This window comes from Corvus kubaryi, unplaced genomic scaffold (genome assembly GCF_017639235.1).
Source record: "Corvus kubaryi isolate FWS band 111438036 unplaced genomic scaffold, C.kubaryi_AGA036_p1.0 37397, whole genome shotgun sequence".
In the NCBI taxonomy this organism is placed as follows: domain Eukaryota; kingdom Metazoa; phylum Chordata; class Aves; order Passeriformes; family Corvidae; genus Corvus; species Corvus kubaryi.
The window spans coordinates 16,089,681-16,111,947 of NW_024581136.1; the positions used below are offsets into that span (position 1 = coordinate 16,089,681).

General features: G+C 37.7%; 1 protein-coding gene across 11 annotated transcripts in view; it reads right to left on the reverse strand.

The window, feature by feature from the left end:
- Nucleotides 1–599: 599 nt before the first annotated feature.
- NLGN1 (neuroligin 1) overlaps nucleotides 600–22,267 on the reverse strand; it is a 430,790-nt gene continuing 409,122 nt past the window's right edge. For 8 of the 11 annotated variants that reach the window (XM_042042158.1, XM_042042156.1, XM_042042155.1 and 5 more), the window contains 3 exons: nucleotides 11,419–11,631; nucleotides 5,816–6,605; nucleotides 600–4,842 (listed from right to left, as the gene is read on the reverse strand). In XM_042042158.1, coding sequence (XP_041898092.1) covers nucleotides 4,020–4,842; nucleotides 5,816–6,605; nucleotides 11,419–11,631 — 1,826 coding nt within the window. In that variant the 3' untranslated portion in view covers nucleotides 600–4,019. The remainder of the gene's footprint in view (nucleotides 4,843–5,815; nucleotides 6,606–11,418; nucleotides 11,632–22,267) is intronic. The other 3 variants (XM_042042165.1, XM_042042161.1, XM_042042163.1) reach the window with 1 other exon arrangement.

A 22,267-nucleotide genomic window follows, 5' to 3' on the forward strand; every position in this document is an offset into this window, starting at 1 on the left:
AAAAAAAGCAGAACTGCTGCAACAGATATTTTGACAAGAGCTTTGAATGAAAAATAACGAAACCTCTGAAGGGAATTTCCCATTAATCTAATTTATTTGGAAGCACATTTTCACAATAATAATTAAATTATCTAATGTTTGCTTACACTAAAAAGCGACCGTGTGTAACTGTTCATTACTAGAAAAAAAGGTGGGGGGAAAGGCCAATATTTTAAACTAACATCACAGGCAAAAAGCAACAACTTCCAAACATCAAAGGAATGCCATGATGTTTGACAGCTTCCTATGAAGTCAGCTGTTTCATCTCCTAGTGAAGTTGGCAACAGAAATTCCAGCATCCTCTGTGCAGTGGTGTCTTTAAAACTGTAACATGTTTATTTGTTAGACCTCTATTCATCTGGTTTTCAGGGTGTTTGAATAACAAAAACATCCGATAATTAAAGACTTGTGACACAGGAATCCATGTTTAGTACAGACAACAAATATAAAGACTACATTTTCCTATGGAAGGTTATATCCAGGAAGTTCATCCATGCCTCGCAAGTCTTCTGTGGGTGGAGAATACCAGGTATAACCAACTGAGATACCATTGAGCAAAATGCGTTTTTTATCGGTTTTATTTCTCCTAGAAATGTCAGCACAGCACATTATATTGCCTGTAATTTTCATAGATAAACGAGACAATGATTCCATTGTTATTTTTTTTTTCTCAAAATGGTAGAATACATTTTTTTAAAAAGGTCTGCAAACATATTTACAAAAGTGTGACGTCAATAAATGCAGGCTCTTTATATTTTTACTGAACTTCCAAAGACTGACTCATATCCTAATTTTATTGGAAATCTGGTTCAGGGATGATACAAGAAATTAAATATCACACTCAGTTTTGCTTTTGTGTAGGCTACCATGAAAAACAAATCAAACAGATAAAATATTTTGAAAAGAACAAACTTATATTCCATGAAGCACATGAAGATATTCCAAAACCACTTCTTATATTCTCATTTCAGCTTTAAAACATCTCTTGCTCTTTCTTAATGTTGTGTTAAAACGTGGGACACCATCTTACTTTTGGAAAGCCAGCTGCTGTAACGTCAGTATAAAGTAGCCACTTAAAATATCATTCACAGTATCTGCATCACAGGAATGGACTTTTTTTTTTTTTTTCCCAACAGAAGTGACAAAATTTGTGTTGTTGCCTTCATCTTTCACATTTTAAATACTATTGGCTGACAGAAATAAAGTGTAGTGTCATGCTCAGTTTACCTAAATCATTTATTTTGTAACTAATAAAAGTAAACAATTACCAGATACTGTATATATAGAGATATATAGATATATGGCCACAAATAAACTATAGTAGAAAGTTATTTTGGTTTTGATAAAGTTAAGAAAAGCACATAAAATCATATTTCATTAATATCTTGTTTTATGGCCATCAATATTTTTGTATTTTTTTTTGTTTTGTTTCATCAACATAGCAAAATACAATCTTCTTATTAAACAATAATTATCAGATGGCAGACAATTCTTTTTATTGGTTTACATTGGCAGGTCACAGTCTAAAAGCACAACCACATCAGGCAGAAATTGCACACAGACCGCCCTGGATTTTGAAGACTATTTTTTATGCTTCTACAAAAAGACCTTAATTTAAAACTGGGGACTGCAACAAGCACTAATTAAGTACACAATATTATTATTTTTTTAATAGGTAAATAAAATAACTGAAATTACAGTACTTTATTTTGGTTTCAGCTTAATTTTTAATGTCTGTGCTCGATGTTAGCAAACATGCTTTAAACTTCCGAGCAATTTTTATAATAAAAGTTCAATCACCCAATAAAACCCAAGTGATTTCTTTTCCCATCATGGAATACTGCAGATTTATTTCATTTAGGCCTGTTCCTCATCCTTTCTTTGGCGTCGATATTGCATTTTTAACTCATTCCTGAAATCTAGGGGAGATTTACGTGTGATGACAGTCACAATATCAATATTTCTGTAAGAAGTGGCTGCGGTGGGGCTGGCCCATAAATATGCAGTTTTATTAATTGTAGAAGGCATGCTCATGTCTTCAAAAACCAGAATGGTCTTAAGATATTACTCTTTATTTGAGACAGTTACCATTACTTCATTAAAAAATGACAAAACAGCAATAAACATTTTAGCTCTTTAATGAGCAAAGATCAGGTCTCTTAACATTGGAATAATATTCGTTATCCAGATTATCTTTATTTCACTCAGTGACCAGTAATATGGCCAAGAAATACAAAGTAATTTTCCATCAAGTAGTATACAATTTTTGTGTGTAATAAGCTTTCATTCTTGAAAAAGAGTAACTGAAAAGAAATGTTTCTGTTACTGCAGTTAGTTTGTCAGAGAAAGTTCTTCGCATTATCTTACAAACTATCAAAATTGCTAGTAATTTGAAAAAATGTAAAAAAAAATCACATAACTTTAGTCTAATAGAAATATAGTACAGGTAAGAGAGAAAGTATTTATCAGGGATGTGCTCTTAAGTCCATCTCAATTATTTCTTTTATATAAATGTACATCTGATTACATATACAAACGTTCTTGAAAGGACCGTGGTATAGAATTACTGGAAAGCAACAGGGGAATGAAAAACTTCTCGTGATTTTAGAACATTCACTTCAAATCACACAAACATACGTAGTATCCAGATTTTTAAATTTCCAGTTGTTGGCTCTCTCCCCATTCTTATATACCCTCTTTTTCTACACTCTTGCCATCTGGTCTAGAGAATTCATTGGAATGACAAAGATAATGTATAGCAAAAAGGGAATTAACATTATATTAAAGTATTATAAGTAAACTTTGTAACATGCAACATGAGTTGAAACAATAAACTGAAAGGTGTAATCAGAGCAGTAATATTGGGGCATTTTTAAATGGCAAAATGTCATTGCAATTAAATTTTTGGACACACCTTACCTTATCAATTTGAACTAAATATTTGGTAACTAAATCACAGCAAATTATAAATCCTTCAACAAAGGAGATTCCATTAAAGTTATAGTTATTTCAAAATTAGAAATTATTTAGGTGGAAAGGAAAAAGAACATTATTAATATACATTTTTTGTTGGGGATTCATATCAGTGAGGGTCCACCACCTAGAATGCCATATATACCTTTAAGAACTGTTGCAATCCCTTCTCTTTCAGAAGCTACCATGAAATATTTTACTGTAATTACTTTTGCCCCTTTAGAAAACTTCTTTAGGTTGTGCCAATTGATGGAAAAAGCTTCTATTAAAAACTCCAATGGGATGAGAAGAATTTTAATTACGGCTTAATCAGCAGCACAGCCACCAAGCATATAAATTATCATGCACATCGTGCTAAAAATATCCAGTTTCCTTTATTCCCGCAACTTTTATACTGACAGCACTTATGTGATAATGTTGTACCTGCCAGACTGTAAAACTTCTCTGACTGGCAGATTTCAGCATGAGCCCCTTTCTAAGGCCTTAACAGCATTGGTGCTTTGTGTACTTATTCAAATATGTAAATATGGTCTACACAAGAAAACAGGTCCAAATAAAAATTGGTGAAAATTATCTGACATTCCATTAGTGTGTCCCTTGTGCATATTTATAGGTTTTCAAAATTTTCAGTCATAGTTCTTTCCTGTTTGTGTTGCACATGCCTAATTCCATTATGTAACTTAAATCTTCAAAAAATTAATACTTGAATGTGAATGAAAAAGTATCATTCAGGACAACTGCTTCAAGCAATTGCAAACAGTTGGGTTTTTTGTTATTTTGTTTGTTTGTTTTTGTTTTTTTTTCTTTTGTTTTGTTGTTTCTTAAGTTCATTTGATATATGTACAATTCATTTTTTTCAAAACCCCAAATGTTCTTGATATGTATATTCACATAATATTCCTCCATATTTAAATAGTAAGAGTCTTGTAGGTTGAAAGCCAAGTAATCTTCAGTAATATCACCTACTGTAATCCATCAAAAAATAAAGTTTGTTTCATCTTGTCTGGCTATACCCTGGTTGTTGAGTGTGAATGGGGGTGGGGATGAGGATGGGGCAGAGTATTGTTCTGTCCTCCGGTAAATGTGTTGAATGTGTGTAGGGGCTGAATCCCTGGTATAGTGTTGGGGATCATTGTGATGGTGTTGGGCGTCATTAAGGGGATATCATCAGGAGACCTTCTCATAGCTAGCGTGTAGTCTGGGGGACAGGCGGTCCTAAGAACCACCTCATGTGGATGGATGGACTCACATTCATGATCCAAGTCAGTGTGCTTCATTTGGAGGGACATTATCTCCTCTTCTTGTGCATGGGTGAGATCATTGGTAGTGGTACGTTGTGGGCTACATCTCCTGTGAACATCGTGTCTCCGCTTGTCTTTTTTGTAGTACAACGCTGCAAAGGCCAAAATGTTCAGGAACAGCAAAGATGCGCCAACCGCAATAGTAACACTCAATTCTGTTGAGTAGTCCCTTTGATCCACTGAAAACGGGCTTGGTTGTTGTTTGGGGTCATCTTGTTTGGCTGTAGGAAAGGCTGAAGTAACTGAAACAGAATTTTTCCTTGTGGGTCTGAAAGTATTATCAGTCGATGGCACTTTAGTTGTGGTAGAGGTATACTGTGAAATGTCGTTAAGATTGTGCAGATGAGGTACCAGTTCCAACCAAAGGTTCACCTTATTGGCCCTATAGTGTTCTTTAACTCGTGGTTTTAATCCAATGTGAAGATACAGTTGGTCTTTCTGAGAATATCTGGTCCATGCTACTTCTTCAAAACGATTTGGTTTTGTGTGGATGAATTTTGTGTCTTGTGGCACTGGTTGATTTGGGTCACTAAAAGAAAAAGATATCTCCAATGTTACAAAGCATTTCAAACAGCATTATAAAATTAACATAATTAAGATTTTATACTAAATGTTTAAGTCTGCCTTTGGATGGAGCAGAGTGCTATTCCCTAAAATTAGAGGCCTTAATAATCTTGATTAGAAACAGCATTATGCAAATGAACCCTTCTTTTACACAGACTTCAGCAGCTTCCCTGGTTCTCCAAAATGTTGGTGTCGCTCTCACAGTGAAATCTTGCACTGCTGAGGGAAGATTGCCTGGGGTGTAGTGATGTGGACAAATGTCTATGAGAGACAAGTGTGAGAGAACATTAAGATTTTCTTGTCTTTTTTAGCAGCATAAAGTTCATACAGCTCTGCATTTCTGTTCCTGTGAATCATCTGTGGCCTTCCAGAGGGGAAGGATCATGGCAGAGCACAACTCAGTGCAATGCATAGTCAAAAATAACAGTGGTCAAAGGTAGCAAAGGTTTTTGAACTCCAGTGAAAAAAAATAATTAAAACTTTCCAAGTTTAAAGTCACATATTTTGTGGTCAAAAGGGTCAATTAAAGACCAAATGTACTACTAAAAGAAGCTGTATTATATTTGATGCAGTATTTATATAATTTTCTGTCTCATAGGATGAAAGCATTGGTGGGGTAAAAGCAGGTAATACTGTAGCTGGTTTTAACTATACACATACGTTAAATGCTTAGCTTTACACTTTTCTAGAGTTTCCTTAATTAGTTTTGTGTATATTTTAAAATTTCTTTGCAGAAAGTCTGCAAAGATATTTTCCCCTCTTTTTCCTAAAATATGTTAGTGAGCCAAGGGACATTACAGTAAACATAAATATCCAACTCAATTCTTAATCTCTTATTCATCCCACAAGTACACAGGCATTCCCAAGGGAGATAACCAATGGAAAGCACCATTCCATCCAAAGTTTGCATACAAGACCACTCATTATCTGGTACTCACCCAGTTTTTGCAAAGTTTGTCCAGTACGTCATCACCACTGCACTTAGCATGACATCATTTTTGGAGAAATTACAAGGAAATAACTCAGTAGGACCAATCATGGGAATTCCTAGTACGTAAGGAACCTCATCTCCATGGGCTGCATCTGCCCATGCAGGTACCTGATCTGTCTGGCAATGATGGTAGAAGGCATAGAAATATGTAGGCGATCCAAAATTCGAGTGAAGATCTGCTGTGGCCACTGCTGGTGCAACCCACTGGTGATCAGTAAACAAAGCCAGCAGTGTTTTCCTTCTGGTCTCGGGATTGTGTCGGTCTGCCCAGTCCGTGTACATAAATTTAATAGTTTCCCTCAATATATCTTTGCCTTCGGGATATCCGTATAAGTTATCGACGAAATTAGAAACTGCAAAGTCAAAATCACTGGCTGATATGCCATCTTCACTATCCACAATGTTTTCAACAAACTTCAACCCTTCTCCTTGGTTAACTCCCAGCATAATGTCATAGTTGAGGAATTCTCCTTGTTCCATCAAGATCTGAGGGTCATCTGGTATCACATCGCCGTCAATTACTGGTCCAAAGGCTATATGGTATCTTGCTGGTTGAATGTCCTGGTCGACAAGTTCTCTATAAGGCTTCTTCTGTAGACATTCCACCAGTTCTACAGTGTCTGACATGTTGCAACCAACTTTTGTAGCCAACATCCTGGCATATTTTGCAGGCTGAAAACTAACTGCCCAGCTGGAGAGAGCTGTTCCGCTTTGAGCTATTGCTCTTTGAAAAAGTCCTGTGGGGAGAAATATTTGAAAACTACTGAAGTGACCTTGAAACAGCCACAGACTTTGAAAGATTCAAAGGAGTTCTTTGAAACAATAGAAAACTTTAACAGAAGAGATACCTGAATCTTAATAGTACTTAAATACACGGGATGGTGAGATCTGACTGCTGTTGTACCTACAGGTAGCGTGCACAAAATAAATGCAGTACGTGCTGAAGCAAATGATTCTCCCTCAATATAGTCCAGCTGAGCAACAGATTTTCAAAAAAAGCTCAGGAAGAAAAAGGAGTACCATTACCTTATGTAGGATAACACTATGAGGTTAAAAAAAATTCTTAAAGCACCTTATAGGTTGGTGGAAAAGCCATCAGGTCTCTGAAATGGGTTGAAGTTTTAGGTATTGTTCAAGCCATCAGCAGCATGCATGCATACAACTGTGTCTTAAATAAATCTATTACACTTTTTAATGTTTTCTTTGGGATTAAACTCGGTTTGAAAAATGCAGTGCTTTTAAATTGTATATCACTGCAAAAGTTTATATTCTGGAGTAATAGATGAGAAGGTACCAGGCAGCTATTAAATTTGTAAGTGCCTAAGTCAAAATCCTTTCTTGTAAGGAGCTTTTTTAAGGTTTATATTGATCACACTTACATAAAAAGGGAAATGATATATTTTACACTGTTTAGCTTTGTAATTCAGAGTTTTAAACATATGTTCAGGTATTTAGTTAAGGGAGACAGAATGATCTGGCAGTGCATATAAACTTGCAGTAAATCCCAAAGACTTCAGTGCAATTAACCTAAATTTATGCTGATTTAATTAGCACTCTGGACCAGGAATTCTACCCAAAGAAATAACAAAATATGTCAAAATTGAAGTTTTCCTCTCTCTTCTGTAAGAATTTTTAAAACATGTCGTGAATGATAGCCTCACCCCCCTGTAGGCAGTGAATTAATGCAAATATTTTCCTATTGGCTTTAATGCAATCAAAACTCATCCTTGTTCTGATACTCCCTTTGCATTTTTCCACTCCATTTGAGGAGGGTACTTTGGGTTCTAAAAGAGATTATAGGTTTGAACCTTGTGTAAAATAATGCTCAGAAACTGTATTTAGGTAATTTAGACTGTATTTAATAGGTATTTAGACTATATTTAGGTAACTGTGGCCTTTCTGCTGTTTTGTGAGGGGTTTTTTTAAATTTTCATAGAAGTTCATTTCAGTGTCACACCTTTTGCACAGACTACTGGAAAATATTTTATACTGCACCCTACCTCCTATAAGTCACTCTGTGTAACACAAAATGGTCGCTAGTGTTCAAAAATTACGCTGGTTTAAGATATATGGGTAAAAATTTTGTTTTACTTGTGCTGGAGTCATTCCACTCACTCTGGTGGACTCACTTAGGGACGGAAAGTGACACCTGGCCTCACTCAATTCCACCAAGAATCTTTGGTCCAATGCTTGATGAATAGTTCAATACTCCCACTTGAGGAACTGGAATCAAGGCGATCAGCTTAGCTCAGAAATTTATTCCAATAATGCACAAGATGGCTTTTACTTTGCTAAGTAACATATTTCTATTGATAAAAAACCTCCCCAGCCTCTAAATCAAATCAGAGAAATGCTTTTACAGCCTGTACTGCAGCACCAGACCCTGTACACTCAAAAATAAGTTGGAATCTGTTGCTGGCAGGAAACGTTTTACAAGCTTCTCAGGAATTTTAAAATCATTCTAGATTGTATTAGGTCCTAATCCAAAAGTCTTCAAATTAGATAGGTGTAGAGACTGAAATGTGTAAACTCAAGCTTCCTCTTAAATTTATGAGAAGTCATATCCAAGATATTATTTCCTTGCAAGATATGAGTAAAAATAAGAATGAACTTGAGCTATAAACAGCTAAAAATATATTTGCATGTTTATAAGGTCAGATATTGAGCTAGCATAAATCAGCTCAAAGTCAGTGGAATTACCACACAGGATCCAGGCGTTGTAATAAATGTAACTAAATGACAAAGCTGAATTTTCACAAAGATGTATTTTATGATAATTCATGATGTGTGTGGGTTTTTGCATATTGTGTAAATCTATTTTTATTGCTTTATTAAATATGTCTGAACAAGGACAGGAAGTGTAAGCTATGTACAAGAAAATGCTGATACAAACACTGTGGCTTGCTAAGTGCTACATAAACATCAGATGCTGGATTAAGTAAAAGTGGTCAAGTCCTTTGGCCATAAAGTCATCTGAGGAAGTGAAACTAAACATCCCTCCTTGTGCTAAAGAATGCTGACAGAGCTATTCCTCCACTCAAATCGTTTGGTGAAAAATGAATGGTATGAAAAATTATTTTCATTCTGTCACATAATTCGTGGCAGAAATTTGTACGTCACAGGATGGAGAACTACATGTTTATCTGATAATGTGTATGATTATTATTGCTTGTGGGCTTCAAACTGATGGAAAGAAGATTTAAATGTTCAGTGGGCCATAGTGCTTTGTGACTCTTATTCAAAGTCTCACCACAGTAAATAATAATAATTTGCATATATTCATCTATATTTTCAGAGCGCTTTCTGAAGATGGGTGCTGCTTTGCCCACTCACAGGTGGGTGGCTGTGAACAGCTCCATCTTGAAATAGGCTGAATTCCTCCTCTCAAGTGCCAAGGGAATCTTTCAGAGGGAAACGACAGAATGGAAGAGAGCTTCTGAATTTAGAGCTTATGAAAGACACTGGTTGACAATCATAGAATCACAGAATCCTAGAATAGTTTGGGTTGGAAGGGACCTTGAAGCTCGTCCAGTTCCAACCCGCTGCCATGGACAGGGACACCTTCCACTGTCCCAGGTTGCTCCAAGCCCCATCCAACCTGGCCTTGGACACTTCCAGGGATGGGGCAGCCACAGCTTCTCTGGGCACCCTGTGCCAGGGCCTCACCACCCTCACAGGGAAGAATTTCTTCATAATATCTGAGCTATCCCTGCCCTCTGTCAACTTTAAGCCCTTCCCCCTTGTCCTATCACTACATGCTCTTGTAAAAAGTCCTCCTTCCAGCTTTCAGATGTGAATGTGAAGCAAAATAACATGAAACGAAAGGGGGTTTGGAAATGTTAGGAAATAACTTTCCTTATTTGAACCTGACCAATTTATATCATACATGGGAGTGTGGTGAGTTGTTCTTTTAAATCCAAATTTCATCAAAGCATGGGTTTGCTTTTTTCTAAAAGAAATCCTTAAAAACTTACTTTTACTGAATCTTCTTCACACCCCTCCAAAAGGCCTTGATCTGCTGTGTTGGAAACTTAGTGCCTCAGTTTCCCTGAACAAATTCTGCTCTTGGCAGAATTCTGGCCTTGTGTTGGGATATGACAGGGTATCATTTGCTGATAGGAGGCAACACATGACTGTCCAAATATTGTAAAGACGGCATTTTGCATTGATGTCACGTTATACCAAGAAGATTGATATTAACACCAAGTAAAGAGTTAGGGGAAGATATTGTCCTCATTGAAGTGGAGTTAATCCTTGATGATAAAGTTTGAGAGTTCTGCTAAAAAGAAGATGGTGCATTGTGACCTTCAGGTCACAGTGCAGTGAGGTAATGCTTACATCTTGTTCTTATAGGCTTGTTCTTTTAAATATCTCCTATTTAAGTGCAGGTAATTATGGAAGAAAAAAAGAGATTACATTAAAAATCAAATTGTGGAACTAGACTAAAATTGAGACCACGGTCTTATTTTCCACTTGACTTTTCTCATAGAAGTTATATTTTTCTCTCATTTAAAAACGCATAATGGCATGGTCTAAAGAATCTCTCACTTCTACTGACCTCAGTGGTCTTTGTAACATGACTTTGGGGAAATGCAGCTCTTTTAATGTCAGCAGAATTATGTTTTTATGACCAGCCAATTAGTCCCCCATGGAGATAACAGCAATAGAAATTAGTGGAGGATTATATGCACCGGGCACAGTGTGGTGTCTCTGGTAAAACTAATACAGATAAAAATATGTGAAAACAGTAACACAAAGGTAACATGATCAATAAGCAATAGCCATGCAAATGAGAGACACTGTGTGAAACTGTGGTGCAAAAATCATGGAAAAAATAAGCTGGGTGCCTCAAACAGCATGATTTTAATTTCCTGTTGTCTGCCTCAACTAAAGAGAAAAGGTGTTAGTTATGGAATAGGAAAAAAACATATAGAAGGAAATCCATTTGCAACTTGGATGCTTTGACAATTTTGGATCATGCATGCAAAACATTCAACCATTCTTTTATTAGATGACAGCAAGTGAAGTTCATGCAGTTTCAGACAAAAGATTTCTGAACTAGTTACTCATTTCCTTCACACAAAATAATAGTTTTAAGCAATTCAGCTGTTAGCCTGAAAAGAGAAACTGTGTCATTTTAGTTTTCCTTAAATTCTGCTCCTCGGGAGAAACTAAACACGCCTTTCACAACTGTCTGAATATAGATGACCTCATCTACTGTGAGCATGACTGACTGATTTTCCAAAAAGGACACCCTTAGGTAAGAAAGAAAAGAGACAAAAATGATGCACCAAGAAAATGCTGTTCAGAAGTCGGCTATAAAGTGTTTCTACAAAGCTCCATAGGAAAAAGAAGAAAGTGACCCAAAATTTAAACATGCAGAGAAGAGCTGAGGGAGAAGGAAGCTTGTACTGACTTTAAAAAGTTTCTTAATATTGAGCTGAACTCAACAGTTCATAGAAACAAAGAGAATATACAGAACATCACATAGTACTAATGGTGGTGGCATGCAGACACCAAAATTGTCAAAATTTGCAACCTGCATAATACCTTTGGTTGAATTGCTCCAACGGTTACCTTCAGAATAATGGGATAAAGTCAACAGATTGACGCATGAACCGCCTGCACCAGATCCAAAAACAGTTATTCTTAATGGGTCACCACCAAAGAACCCAATATTTTCACTAGTCCATCGCAAAGCTTGAATTAGATCAAGGAGGCCATAGTTTCCTTTTGCTGCTTGGTCCCCGGTGCTCAGAAATCCTGTTAAAGTAAATGAAAAGAGAAGGGGTTAGCAAGGGCTCTTCTGAGTGATCCTGTTAAAATCTTCCAAGTAAGATTTCAGAAGTATATGCCATTAAATATCGTGCAACTACATAATTTTCCATAGTTCCTGGGAACAATTTGCAATTTTGCACTCCTCCTGAAATAAAAATATTCGGTATCCTCTCTTTTGGCCATGATAAATATATGTAGCAAAGATACATCCGAGACAAAATACTCATCTAAATCTTAGGTCACAGTTTATTACTGCCAAGGACTTTGTGTTGATTGTACTGAGTTTAAGAGTAACGGTTTAGCAGACAGATAAGCTGCAGTTGTTTTGTACATGATTTGATCAACTCTGTGTTGTATTTCTGTACTTGGATGCAGCCATGGGCTTTGCATGTGCCCGAGAGGTGATGGTTACACTTCCTTGTAGATTCTGTTTGATCCTGTCCTGGCAGGACTCATTGTCTTTTCCTTTTTTCTCCACCCAAAAATGCAGCTTATGCCACAGGACAAGCCAGGCTGAACCATGAGAGCAGCTCTCAACTCCCTGAGCTCCATCCCATAGTCATTAACCTGAGTTAATTGAATCTACATTAAATAGATAAAGACAATTTAGGTTGTTTCCACAGCCCCTTAAAAGCAAAAAGGTAAGAGCTCAGGGGTAGTCTGGAGAGCACTACAATTGCTCCCTTTTATTCCTGCTGGAGGAAAAGCATCGGAATGTGTCAGGTGCAGGAATGACGGTTCCACACTTTACTCCCAGCAGTACCCTCACATCTGGCATTGCTGTTACTCTTGTCATTACAACCTACTGACTCTAAAAGGTGTACAGCAAAAACTCTGAAGAAAGTCTCTGCTGATAAAAGACATCGCTTTTGGACCCCATTTGTTAACATTTCCAATTTTCTCAACTTTATAAACAAATGTTTAAATTCTACCAGAATTATGAAGTAGTCCATACCTCCATTTGCATATCAAACTGATTTGATGCTCACTAAATCATGTAACTGCTTTTCAGTACATGCTTTGTAGAGAAATGCAATGATTACAACAATTATTTCCACATTAATTAGATATCAGTAGGTCTTCTAGTCTCGTCAAAGTTCTACTGATTTAACTCTCTTGAGTGCAGACAGCCTACTCAAAGGAAGTTTACAGTAGTTTTGCAGACAAATGGCTCTCAAAGGAGTCCTACTCTTTCATTATGACAATAAAAGCAGCTTTTAAGACATTTCTAAGAAGACACATGCATATGCATCTATATAGCACGGATTTAACAAGAATACAGATGGGGGGGTGTGTACCTATACTCATGGGTATAATGAACGTGTCATTTGTTACTTTATTATTACTCTGAATTGGCTTCAAATGGCAAGCTTGCACTTGATGTTCTGCCCTATGTACAGCCCTTCTTTGCTGTAAATGGCACTGAAAGCTCTTTGGCCTCACTGCCTCAGCAGCTGAGCTCTGCTCCGTTTAGGGCGAGCATCTTTCTTTGTGTAGGTCAATCCTGAATTTTGTAACCACAGAGAGGGAACAGGAAAGTGGCATAAGGTGCCAGGCCAGCAATGCTCCCACTTCCAGACCTAATGTGCCAAGCCTAATAGACCTACTTCATTCATTGCATCTGTAGTAAATTGTTACTCTACGCTAGACTTTAAAATAGCCACTCTTCTGCAACTGAAACCCGTCATATTTATTATTGAACTGCATAAAAAACAAAGTAGCATCACTACCATATAAAAAAATACCCCCTTGGTATTCAGGGGAAGCCCCGAAAGGAAGTCATAGTTATAATTAATTCATTCATTCTCACTTTACTATTACAGCTCAGCAATGAGTTGAGATTATTATGAGGTTATTTTACGCTGCTTCACACTCCTTCACTTTCCTCTGTGTGGCCAGAGGGTTGGTGTGCATGGCTACGTGAAAGCATGGCTCCAGCACAACCCTGCCTGCACAGGAGCCTTCATTCTTGCCTTCACGCTCCAGTAAAATGTTGTTCCCCATAAATAATTTTTAAGGGCACAGAGAGATGATGTCTTTGAATACAATGGCAAATCTAATGAAAGCTCCCTAACCAGTGTCACTGCCTTTGTCAGCCTGTTTGGAATTGAGGGATGGTAACAGGGACTGTAACAAAATTAAAACGTAGGTATTTATGGGAACTACAGGATCCTGTGGCTGTACATGCTGGGAAAGTCTTCCCCTTTCTTTGCATAAGTGTATGGCTGTAGAAATTCAGTGACAAATCAGTTCATCATATTAAGCACATAAGTGACGGCACTGATTCAGGGGATTAGAGGGACTGGCAGTCCTCGAAACACAGGCTGCAATGAGATGAGAGCAGTTACAGCAGTTACTAAAATTGTGACTTAAACATGTCCCTCTCTGCTTTTTTGTTTTCCCTGGCTTGCAGATTCCCTGAGTCTGGTCAGGGTCTGCTCTCAGCAGAGCTGCAGCATTGCTTCAGAGAGATCCGTTAGATTTCTCAAAATTATTCCAAGGCATTTATTAGGAAATTAGATGGTGGAGTTATAGCTGAGCTACACCGATCACTCTGAAGGAACACAAAGGTGAACACTCAAACTTTCTGAAAAAGTTGTTTTCTTTACTCTGCATAATATGCAGCAGAGTGGAAACCATAAGTCTTTGCCTGGAAAAACAACAAGATTAAAATTATAGAAAAAGCCCTAGGACAAAGCCCTGGTGTTAAATCAGTTCATATCAAGTCCCATAGATGGATGAGGAAATGAGAAATCCTTGGGAAACTATAATATACTACTTTTAAAGAATCTTTCTGAATGTCCTTGTTACTAAAAGTAGACGTCAGGAACCTGCATTCAGTTCAGGGAATGTGCCAGGAGGGGGAGCTTTCAGTTTAATGAAAATAAAAAAGAAAAGACGGCAGTGTTAGTAATATTCTCCTCATTCATCTATATTAAACAAATTATGACTTGTGTCCAGAGCAACAGCTCTGATGCAAAAGAATATCTCACGCCTCCTCAGCAAGAACCACACTGGCTGATTTCCATATCTGCACAAGATGGATGATGATTGATGTTGACTTTCATGACATGAAACATTTCTATCTCATTTTTTAGAACCATAAGAAGCCTGTTAATATCACCACCTGTTCATGCCTTTTTTTCTTGTACGCAGTGGTATCAGCACGGCTTAGGAGCATTCAGAATGTCATGAAATCAGAGATAGGACTGATAAAACAGATGAGTTTTTTCTTTCCAGTTTGTGTCAGGCTTTTTTTCCCTTTTCCTAGTGAGGAGTGCCTCAATACAGATAAACTCATGGAACTAAACACCTGGAGGGAAGTGCTTTAACACCAGCATCATCCCCAGCCTGTTGGTCTGTGGGTGCAGGTACTTATTCCTATTTATCACAGAGATAAAACAGAGACTGGAACAATAGGGTTTGTCTTTATCCCAAGAGCAGCTTTCAGTATGTAATGGATATGGATACCATACATTTTGGTGCCTTCCTATGACACAACCATTACACCACCTAGTTATTAAGCTCACAATTTCGTTTCACTGAGGGAAACCTGCTCTTGCTGAAAAGGTCTTGCATGTCTGAAAGCTTCTCTGTTTTTAAACTCTATCAGCTAGTCTATTAAAATACATTATCTCTTTCTGCACATACTGTCTTATCATCCTTGGATTGTCATCTCCCCAAGAACACTGCTATCATATTCTGCCACCTTTTGCTCTCGTAAAAAGAGGGAAGTAAATTATTCCTTATTTCAGTTATTCCAGGAAGACATTTGCAAAAAACTTAGTTTTGCATTATTCTCTAAAAAGGTCAGATTGAGCTAATTTTGTTCCATAATTAAGTCCTTCTGCTGGAAATATTCCAATCATCAGCTGAACAATTGCTATTTTATATTCTGAATGGAGAGGTTATCTCTTCTTTTATCTCCTCCAGAGGAGCAGACTCTAATAGAATTATGGAAGTGAGGATGTGGTCTTTTGTGAGTTTAAGAAAGAGATTTATTAAGCTCATTTGGACCATTTCTCTGTAACATGTCTGTTAGACAAATATGCAGAGAGTGCCACGACCAGGCCCTCTATTTTGTATTAAGATAAATTTTAATGCTTTATAGGCTTATCTGCCTGGGTAATGATTTCTGCTTGCCATTCAGATAAATCTTTTTCTAATATGAATCCAGCACTTTTGAAGAGTAAATAAAATAATGGACTTGGGAAACTTAAAATATTTAGTTGAAAAACCATAGGTAGTTTGAATTATTTTAAGCTCTAGCCTAATTCGAAGATTTAAATTAATGCAGAGAGGGAGGCCAAGACAGAATTTTTCCTAATGTATGGGACTGCTACAACCCAGTGGTGCAGTAAGAGACCAGGTGCTGGCTGGTGGGTATAAAAGTGCCATTTCACATCACAAGAGACCCAAACCATCCCTCTAACGAGTTCTGTCCATATGAGTGTTTCATAACCCAGTGACCTTTGTGGCTGGATGACAGTAAGGGGCAGAACCTCTTGTTGGACAAACAAAAAGAATATCTTCCTGTGAGAAAATACACAGCAACAAATGCTACTCTAAAAATAAAGCACAAGAGCATATAAAAACTGGTCTGACATGCTTAAAGGGTTTTTTCCAAGAGTTGTCTCTCTGAAAGCAGTAACACTTAAGACTTTAATATTACCCACCTGTTTAGGCATGTGTTATCATCATTTAGCTAGGTTCACAGTTACAATTCCCTGTGCAGCCAAGTGCCAGCTTTAATTTTGTTAAAAGCAAATTTTAGATTGTACAAGTATAAACGCACCAATGCATAGTGGGAGAATACAGAGTATTTTTTGAGGGAAGAATTTGCATTCCCTCTGGATTCCTTGCTTAGGACTTCAGTTCAACACCTTCTATTAATAATGAATGGTAATTGCCATGTACAGAAATTTTCCACTGCCCTTTAAACTATACCTATTCAGGCAGGAATGTGAGCAAGATAAGCAAATTTTAAGAGAGATGGTTAAATTTAAAGAGCACATTTGTTTTCATCTTAGCCATCTCTTTCGAATTCGCATCAGCTAACTAATCTGAATGATTTAGGTGGGCAGCAGCACCGTGAACATTAATGTACATGGGATATTCATGAAGCAGAGGATACTGCTCCTCGCTTTGCTGACCAGCACTTCCTAATTTTAACAGCATATTCTAGTCATGGTTAAGGGGTAAGGTGACTGAAAGGACTAGGAACTCCCATAAGAAAAATGTAGGAGAATATGAACTATTCAGTGCATGAAAAATATTCCTCTACAGACATCTGCAGTGTACCTCTGCTTGAGACAAGCAAGTCTTCTGAAAATGCTGCTCAAGCAGGAGTTTTGTATGACATTCACTTAATATACAGAAAAGTGATTGCAACATTAGCAAAATTCTCATCTGTTTCTGTAGCTTTCTGCCACATACGTATTACTGATGAGATTAATGATTTCAGAAGTGCAAGATTTTAGCTTAACTCCATGAAATGTGCATAGTACCATGCTGCATCAAGATGCACTCTTTCCTGGTTGTTTCAGATCAGAGAATCACAGAATCATGGAACCATTTAGGTTGGAAAAGATCTGTAAAACCATTAACCCAGCACTGCCAAGCCCACCACTTGTCCCCAGGTGCCACACCTACACATCTTTTAAATCCCTCCAGGGATGGTGACTTCCTTGGTCAGTGCTGCTGCCCCAGCCTTTGGAAATTCCCAATCATTTCACCAAAGTAAACAATTTACAGACTTGAATCAGTAAATACATGAGCTTGTCAATATATCATTTGGCATTTTGTGAGTATGCATGGAAAAAAGTGTGTAATGATGCATAAACTCTGATGCCGTATTTCAGCATCGGTCTTCTGCTGTTGCAGTTTTTAACACTCCTCCCAGGGTACTAAATCCTTTGAATTATTATTAGTGGAATGGCTGGAGCCTACAAAACGGGGTGGATATCTGAAGAAATTCTTGCCTGTGAGGGTGGTGAGGCCCTGGCACAGGGTGCCCAGAGAAGCTGTGGCTGCCCCATCCCAGGGAGTGTCCAAGGTCAGGTTGGACAGGGCTTGGAGCAGCCTGGGACAGTGGAAGGTGTCCCTGCCCATGGTAGGGAGTTGGACTAGATAATCTTTGAGATCCCTTCTAACACAATCCATTCTATGATTCTACAATTCTAAGCATCCTGTAGATGTTGAAACAGATTATAAATCCATCCTTCTTTGAAGGCTGTGAGAAGACAGTGACTCTCTTTGCCTTTAAAGTTTCAGTAAAGAGATGATAAAAGTCTGAGAGCGCTTTGAAAATCTGTTCACATTGTCAATACTTTAATCCCACTCTGCCTTTTCTGTCATGTCGGGATAGTTGGGAGGGTCTCAGATTCTGGATATTCTCTATGTCCATGATATTGATATTTCAGCCTTGTCCCTGTGACAATCCCATGGCTGCACAGAGGGTTGTGGTACAGGGCAGGCTTCAACAGGGGGAACAGGGATCAAAGGGGCTCTCTGCTTGCCAGCCCCTGCATGAAGCACAACACAGACCAAATGATCACACGAGAGATCAGCTCTATAGTAACATATTATAGATGATCTTCACTGAAGTCAAAGGAAAGTCTGATAACAATCTCAGAGACACTTTGAGAGCTCTGTAAGTAATGGGGCCAGTCCACTAGATGAGATCTTTAATACCGATTTCTGGATAGACAGTAAAAGGAAAAAAGAAGAGGAGGAGGAGAGTCCAGTTTCAGAAATACAGCTGGAGATACTCATTTTACAAGGTTTTAAGTGATATGTGCTGACATGTATTAGAAAGGAGAAGTGAGCCTTAAGAACTGATGAATGACATTATGGGTGGACACAAGAGGCAGCTGGAGTACCTTTGATTTGAATGTCTCCTCTTCTTCTTTGAAAAATATGAGAAAAAAAGATGGGGGTTGCTACAGAAAATAGCAGATACCTATGAACATCCTAATTTTTGAAAAAACAAGAAATTCTACTGCTATCAGAGAACATCTGCTGAAATGCCTTCCACAAGGTAACATTTGTAGTTATCAGTACATGGCTGAGTCATGCTCTAGGGCAACTCAAGTTTTAGTTTAAAGCATTTATAAGTTGAATACAAAGTTTTCACAGGAAAACATTCTGTTACTAAGTAATCCACTAGCAGTGCTCTTACGAAACACGTCTGAGGACTTTAATAAAAATACCAATAAAATCATCCCAAAAAGACAGTGTGGGCAAAACAAAATCTTACAGGATAATGTGTGGAATAACAAAAATCAAACACAGACTGATCCTTTCAAAAAACTCAGCCAAAGCCCAAAAGATAAGGAAAGGCTATATGAGAGAACAGAAAAGTCCACAGCCAAATCCAGCACCTGACTGTCCTACTTGGCAGAAGAGAGCACTGCCCTGAGGGAGAGATTCTTATCTTCACCAGGATTGAGTGCACAGCTGTTCCAGTCCTACTTACTTCAAGTAGAGCAATATGCAAAATTAAGCTGCCCACAGCACAATGCACCAAATATCTGCTCTTTACTAGGGTGTCTCAGCATCCCCATTTTCAGTAGCAAGCTCAGGAACCAGGCATTAAGATATGCTGGCCTTTCATGTGGTATTCCATAGCTTTTAATTTTAGGTGATACAACTCAAGGCAGCAGCTACAAACCCAGAAGAGATTTTATAGAGGAGAGTTAACAAATATCAATGTTCTTAATGTGCAAGTCTTTAAAGATCAAAACTGACCCCATAAAACTCTGCTTTCCATTTTCATTCAAGATTTGGGCAAAATGAGTTCATCATCTGAAGGTAGCCCAGATGGGACTTGAAGATCTTTTTACACAATATATCTGAGAAATTTTTGCTGTATAATAAGCTGTATAATATGTGCAGATACTCAGAACTACATGCAGTTCACATCTCTTAGGTAATATATTTTAATTGATTATTACATGCCAGAGAACATTTTTTCTGATTTTAGCCTGGAAATCATCTTTATAATGGTCACTCTGGCTCCATATTAATGCTTTTTTTTTTCCCAATAATCCTATGCAGTTTTTCAGAATTTTGACTATATAGTAAATGAGAGAAAGGATGGGTTTAATTTCACTAGAAGGGAAAATTCATACTTTAGAAATAAAAAAAAATCCTAATTAAGAGTTCCATTGAGAGGGACAGCGCCATAATTTTTAATTCTTCTTCCCAGTACTGAGATTTGCAATGAGGGTCCAATCAATGCTAATATATATTCTCTGAGCTGATGAAAAGGAAGTTGGAAGTCTTCATGTAAAACTGCATATGCAAATCACTAGTTAGAAGCCTAGCTTCTATTTGGAAGTGCAATCTTTCAGACAGAACACAGAAATTATGGTGCTAATTTACTGTGAACTCGAATCTCCTTATTTGAAAATAAATAGAAAATATTAACCATTGGACCAATTTACGAAGAACTCCATTCAGTATGTCATTGCTTGCATTCTTAAATCACAACTGGAGGCCTTCTGAATATGGCCCTGTTGAGATAAGATTCAATTTAGGAAACTTTTATAAACAGTAGAATACAGGTAGAGGTCACAAAAATCCTGCCTTACTTTTGGATGTGTGAGTTAAAGAACACATCAGATTTAAATAATCCAGATCTGACTTGTGTAGCTCGCTCAGTGAAGACAGTACTGGGAATTTAAGTAAGTTTTGAGAAAGCCTGGAAATAAAACTTATCTATCTTCCTTCTTTCTCTCTTCCTCTGCCTTTCCTCTTCCCTTTTCTTTTTGCAAAGCTTAATCCTATTTAATCAGCATCAGCATCATTCTTGTTCTGTTATTCGTGTGGATTTCTATCTATGTCCACTGTGCTCTTTGAAATACACTTAGGGCACAACCTCCATTTATTACTTAACAAATCCTCGGGAACATGTGGCAATATTTCTACTCCAGTGATAACAACCTGCCTCGCTCTCTCCAGACACTCTGCAGGTGACAAACTCCTTGTCCTACCTGTGGCATCACAGCCACACCTGCTGCCCTGCTGCAACACCACGTGCAGTGGTACCACAGTGAGCAGGAGGCTGGAAATACTCAGAGAAAAGGACTTGGCCGACAGTGAGAAAGCTAAGAAATACAGCAGGTTTTCCACTTTATACCTGTTGACCTCTCAAAGTCTGTGGGCTTTTTATCAGTGGCAAAAGATCACTCAGAAGAGCAACCCAGTTAAAAGCAAACACAAACATGCTTTCTGACCATCTGAGCCACGAGGGAAAACTTGAGGAGGTCTGTAACGAAAACATGTTGTAAACAACTATTTTAATCCACAGGCTTGTGCTAGTGGGATTCTTATGCTGTTTTCATTGCTATTAACTGAACACCAGAATCATTTGTAAGAGCATATATGCCCAGATAGAGGCATCAAATCTAATTTTCTGGTAAATATATATCAGTTCTGGTAAAATGTGAAGTAACTAAGAATTAGCTGCATCACCATATGCCTGTTCTCTTCCTACTCAGCATCCTGCCTCTCCTAGCACAATTTTTGCTTTCTGCTGTATCTGAATTTCCTGTTCCAGACAGCAAGGTGCTTTATTTCTTCACTGTGATTTTACTCTGCTGCAACATACATTTTGTGTCTTAAAGGCAGGGAGCTGAAGAAAAGTCAAGGATGAGATGAGGGTAGCTGTTACAGAGATAGTAACTGCCATCTACCCAAAAAATGATTGCTATTAAACTATTCCTCCCCAGGAGAATCCTGAGGGGTTTGGCTACTGCTGATGGTACAGCTGTTAAACAAAACAGTAGGACATAAAAGATATGTACTAATTTATAAATCATACACACAACTCCTGCCTATCTCTTCAGAGTGGTCTTACAGAATACCTCATCACATGCATATCCCTCTAACTTTTCTAGCAATAATTTAAATAAATACAAGATGTCAAAGAATTGTTCTTAGTCCAAGGGAAAGGAAGGAAAAAGGACTCAAATCCACACAAAGTTAATTGAGGCTAGAATTACTGAAGCTCCATCTATTGCAGTTTCACATTGGTGCACTTCAATTAAGGCATAATAGGAGTGAAAAGTAATTTATACTTATAGATTAGATGTCGTCTGTGAAAAATCGCCGATTAACTCACAGTTGGTTTCTGGAGTACCAGAAGAACAAGCCTCGTAGTACTCTGAGTTGCACTTTCCAGTTGGCACCTTGGTACCACAAAAGCAAAACTGGAATACCTTTATTTAGAGGCATTAGTAAAAAATGCTTTAACATGGGCACACACAGGCTCATACTATCAGCATGTTGATATCCAGGCTTAAAGTTCCATTTCCCAAAATAGTACCAGCACAAAAGCACCTGTACTGTTTGCAACAACAATCTAAAAATCTTTATTTGCTCATGTTTTTACTCTGTTTAATTATAATTAGAGAATTCTTTGAAAGGTTACATATTGCAACTTCAAGTAAATGCAGAGCTCCAGTTTTCTGTTCGATGTTGCATCCTTTCATTCTACTCTGCAATGAGTATCATGTGCATTACCCCTCCTTCATCTGAAAATTATGGACCAGGCTCATTGCTCTGCTAAATCTAATTCTATTCAAGTCAAGAAAACTTGCCAGTTCAAACCAAGGGT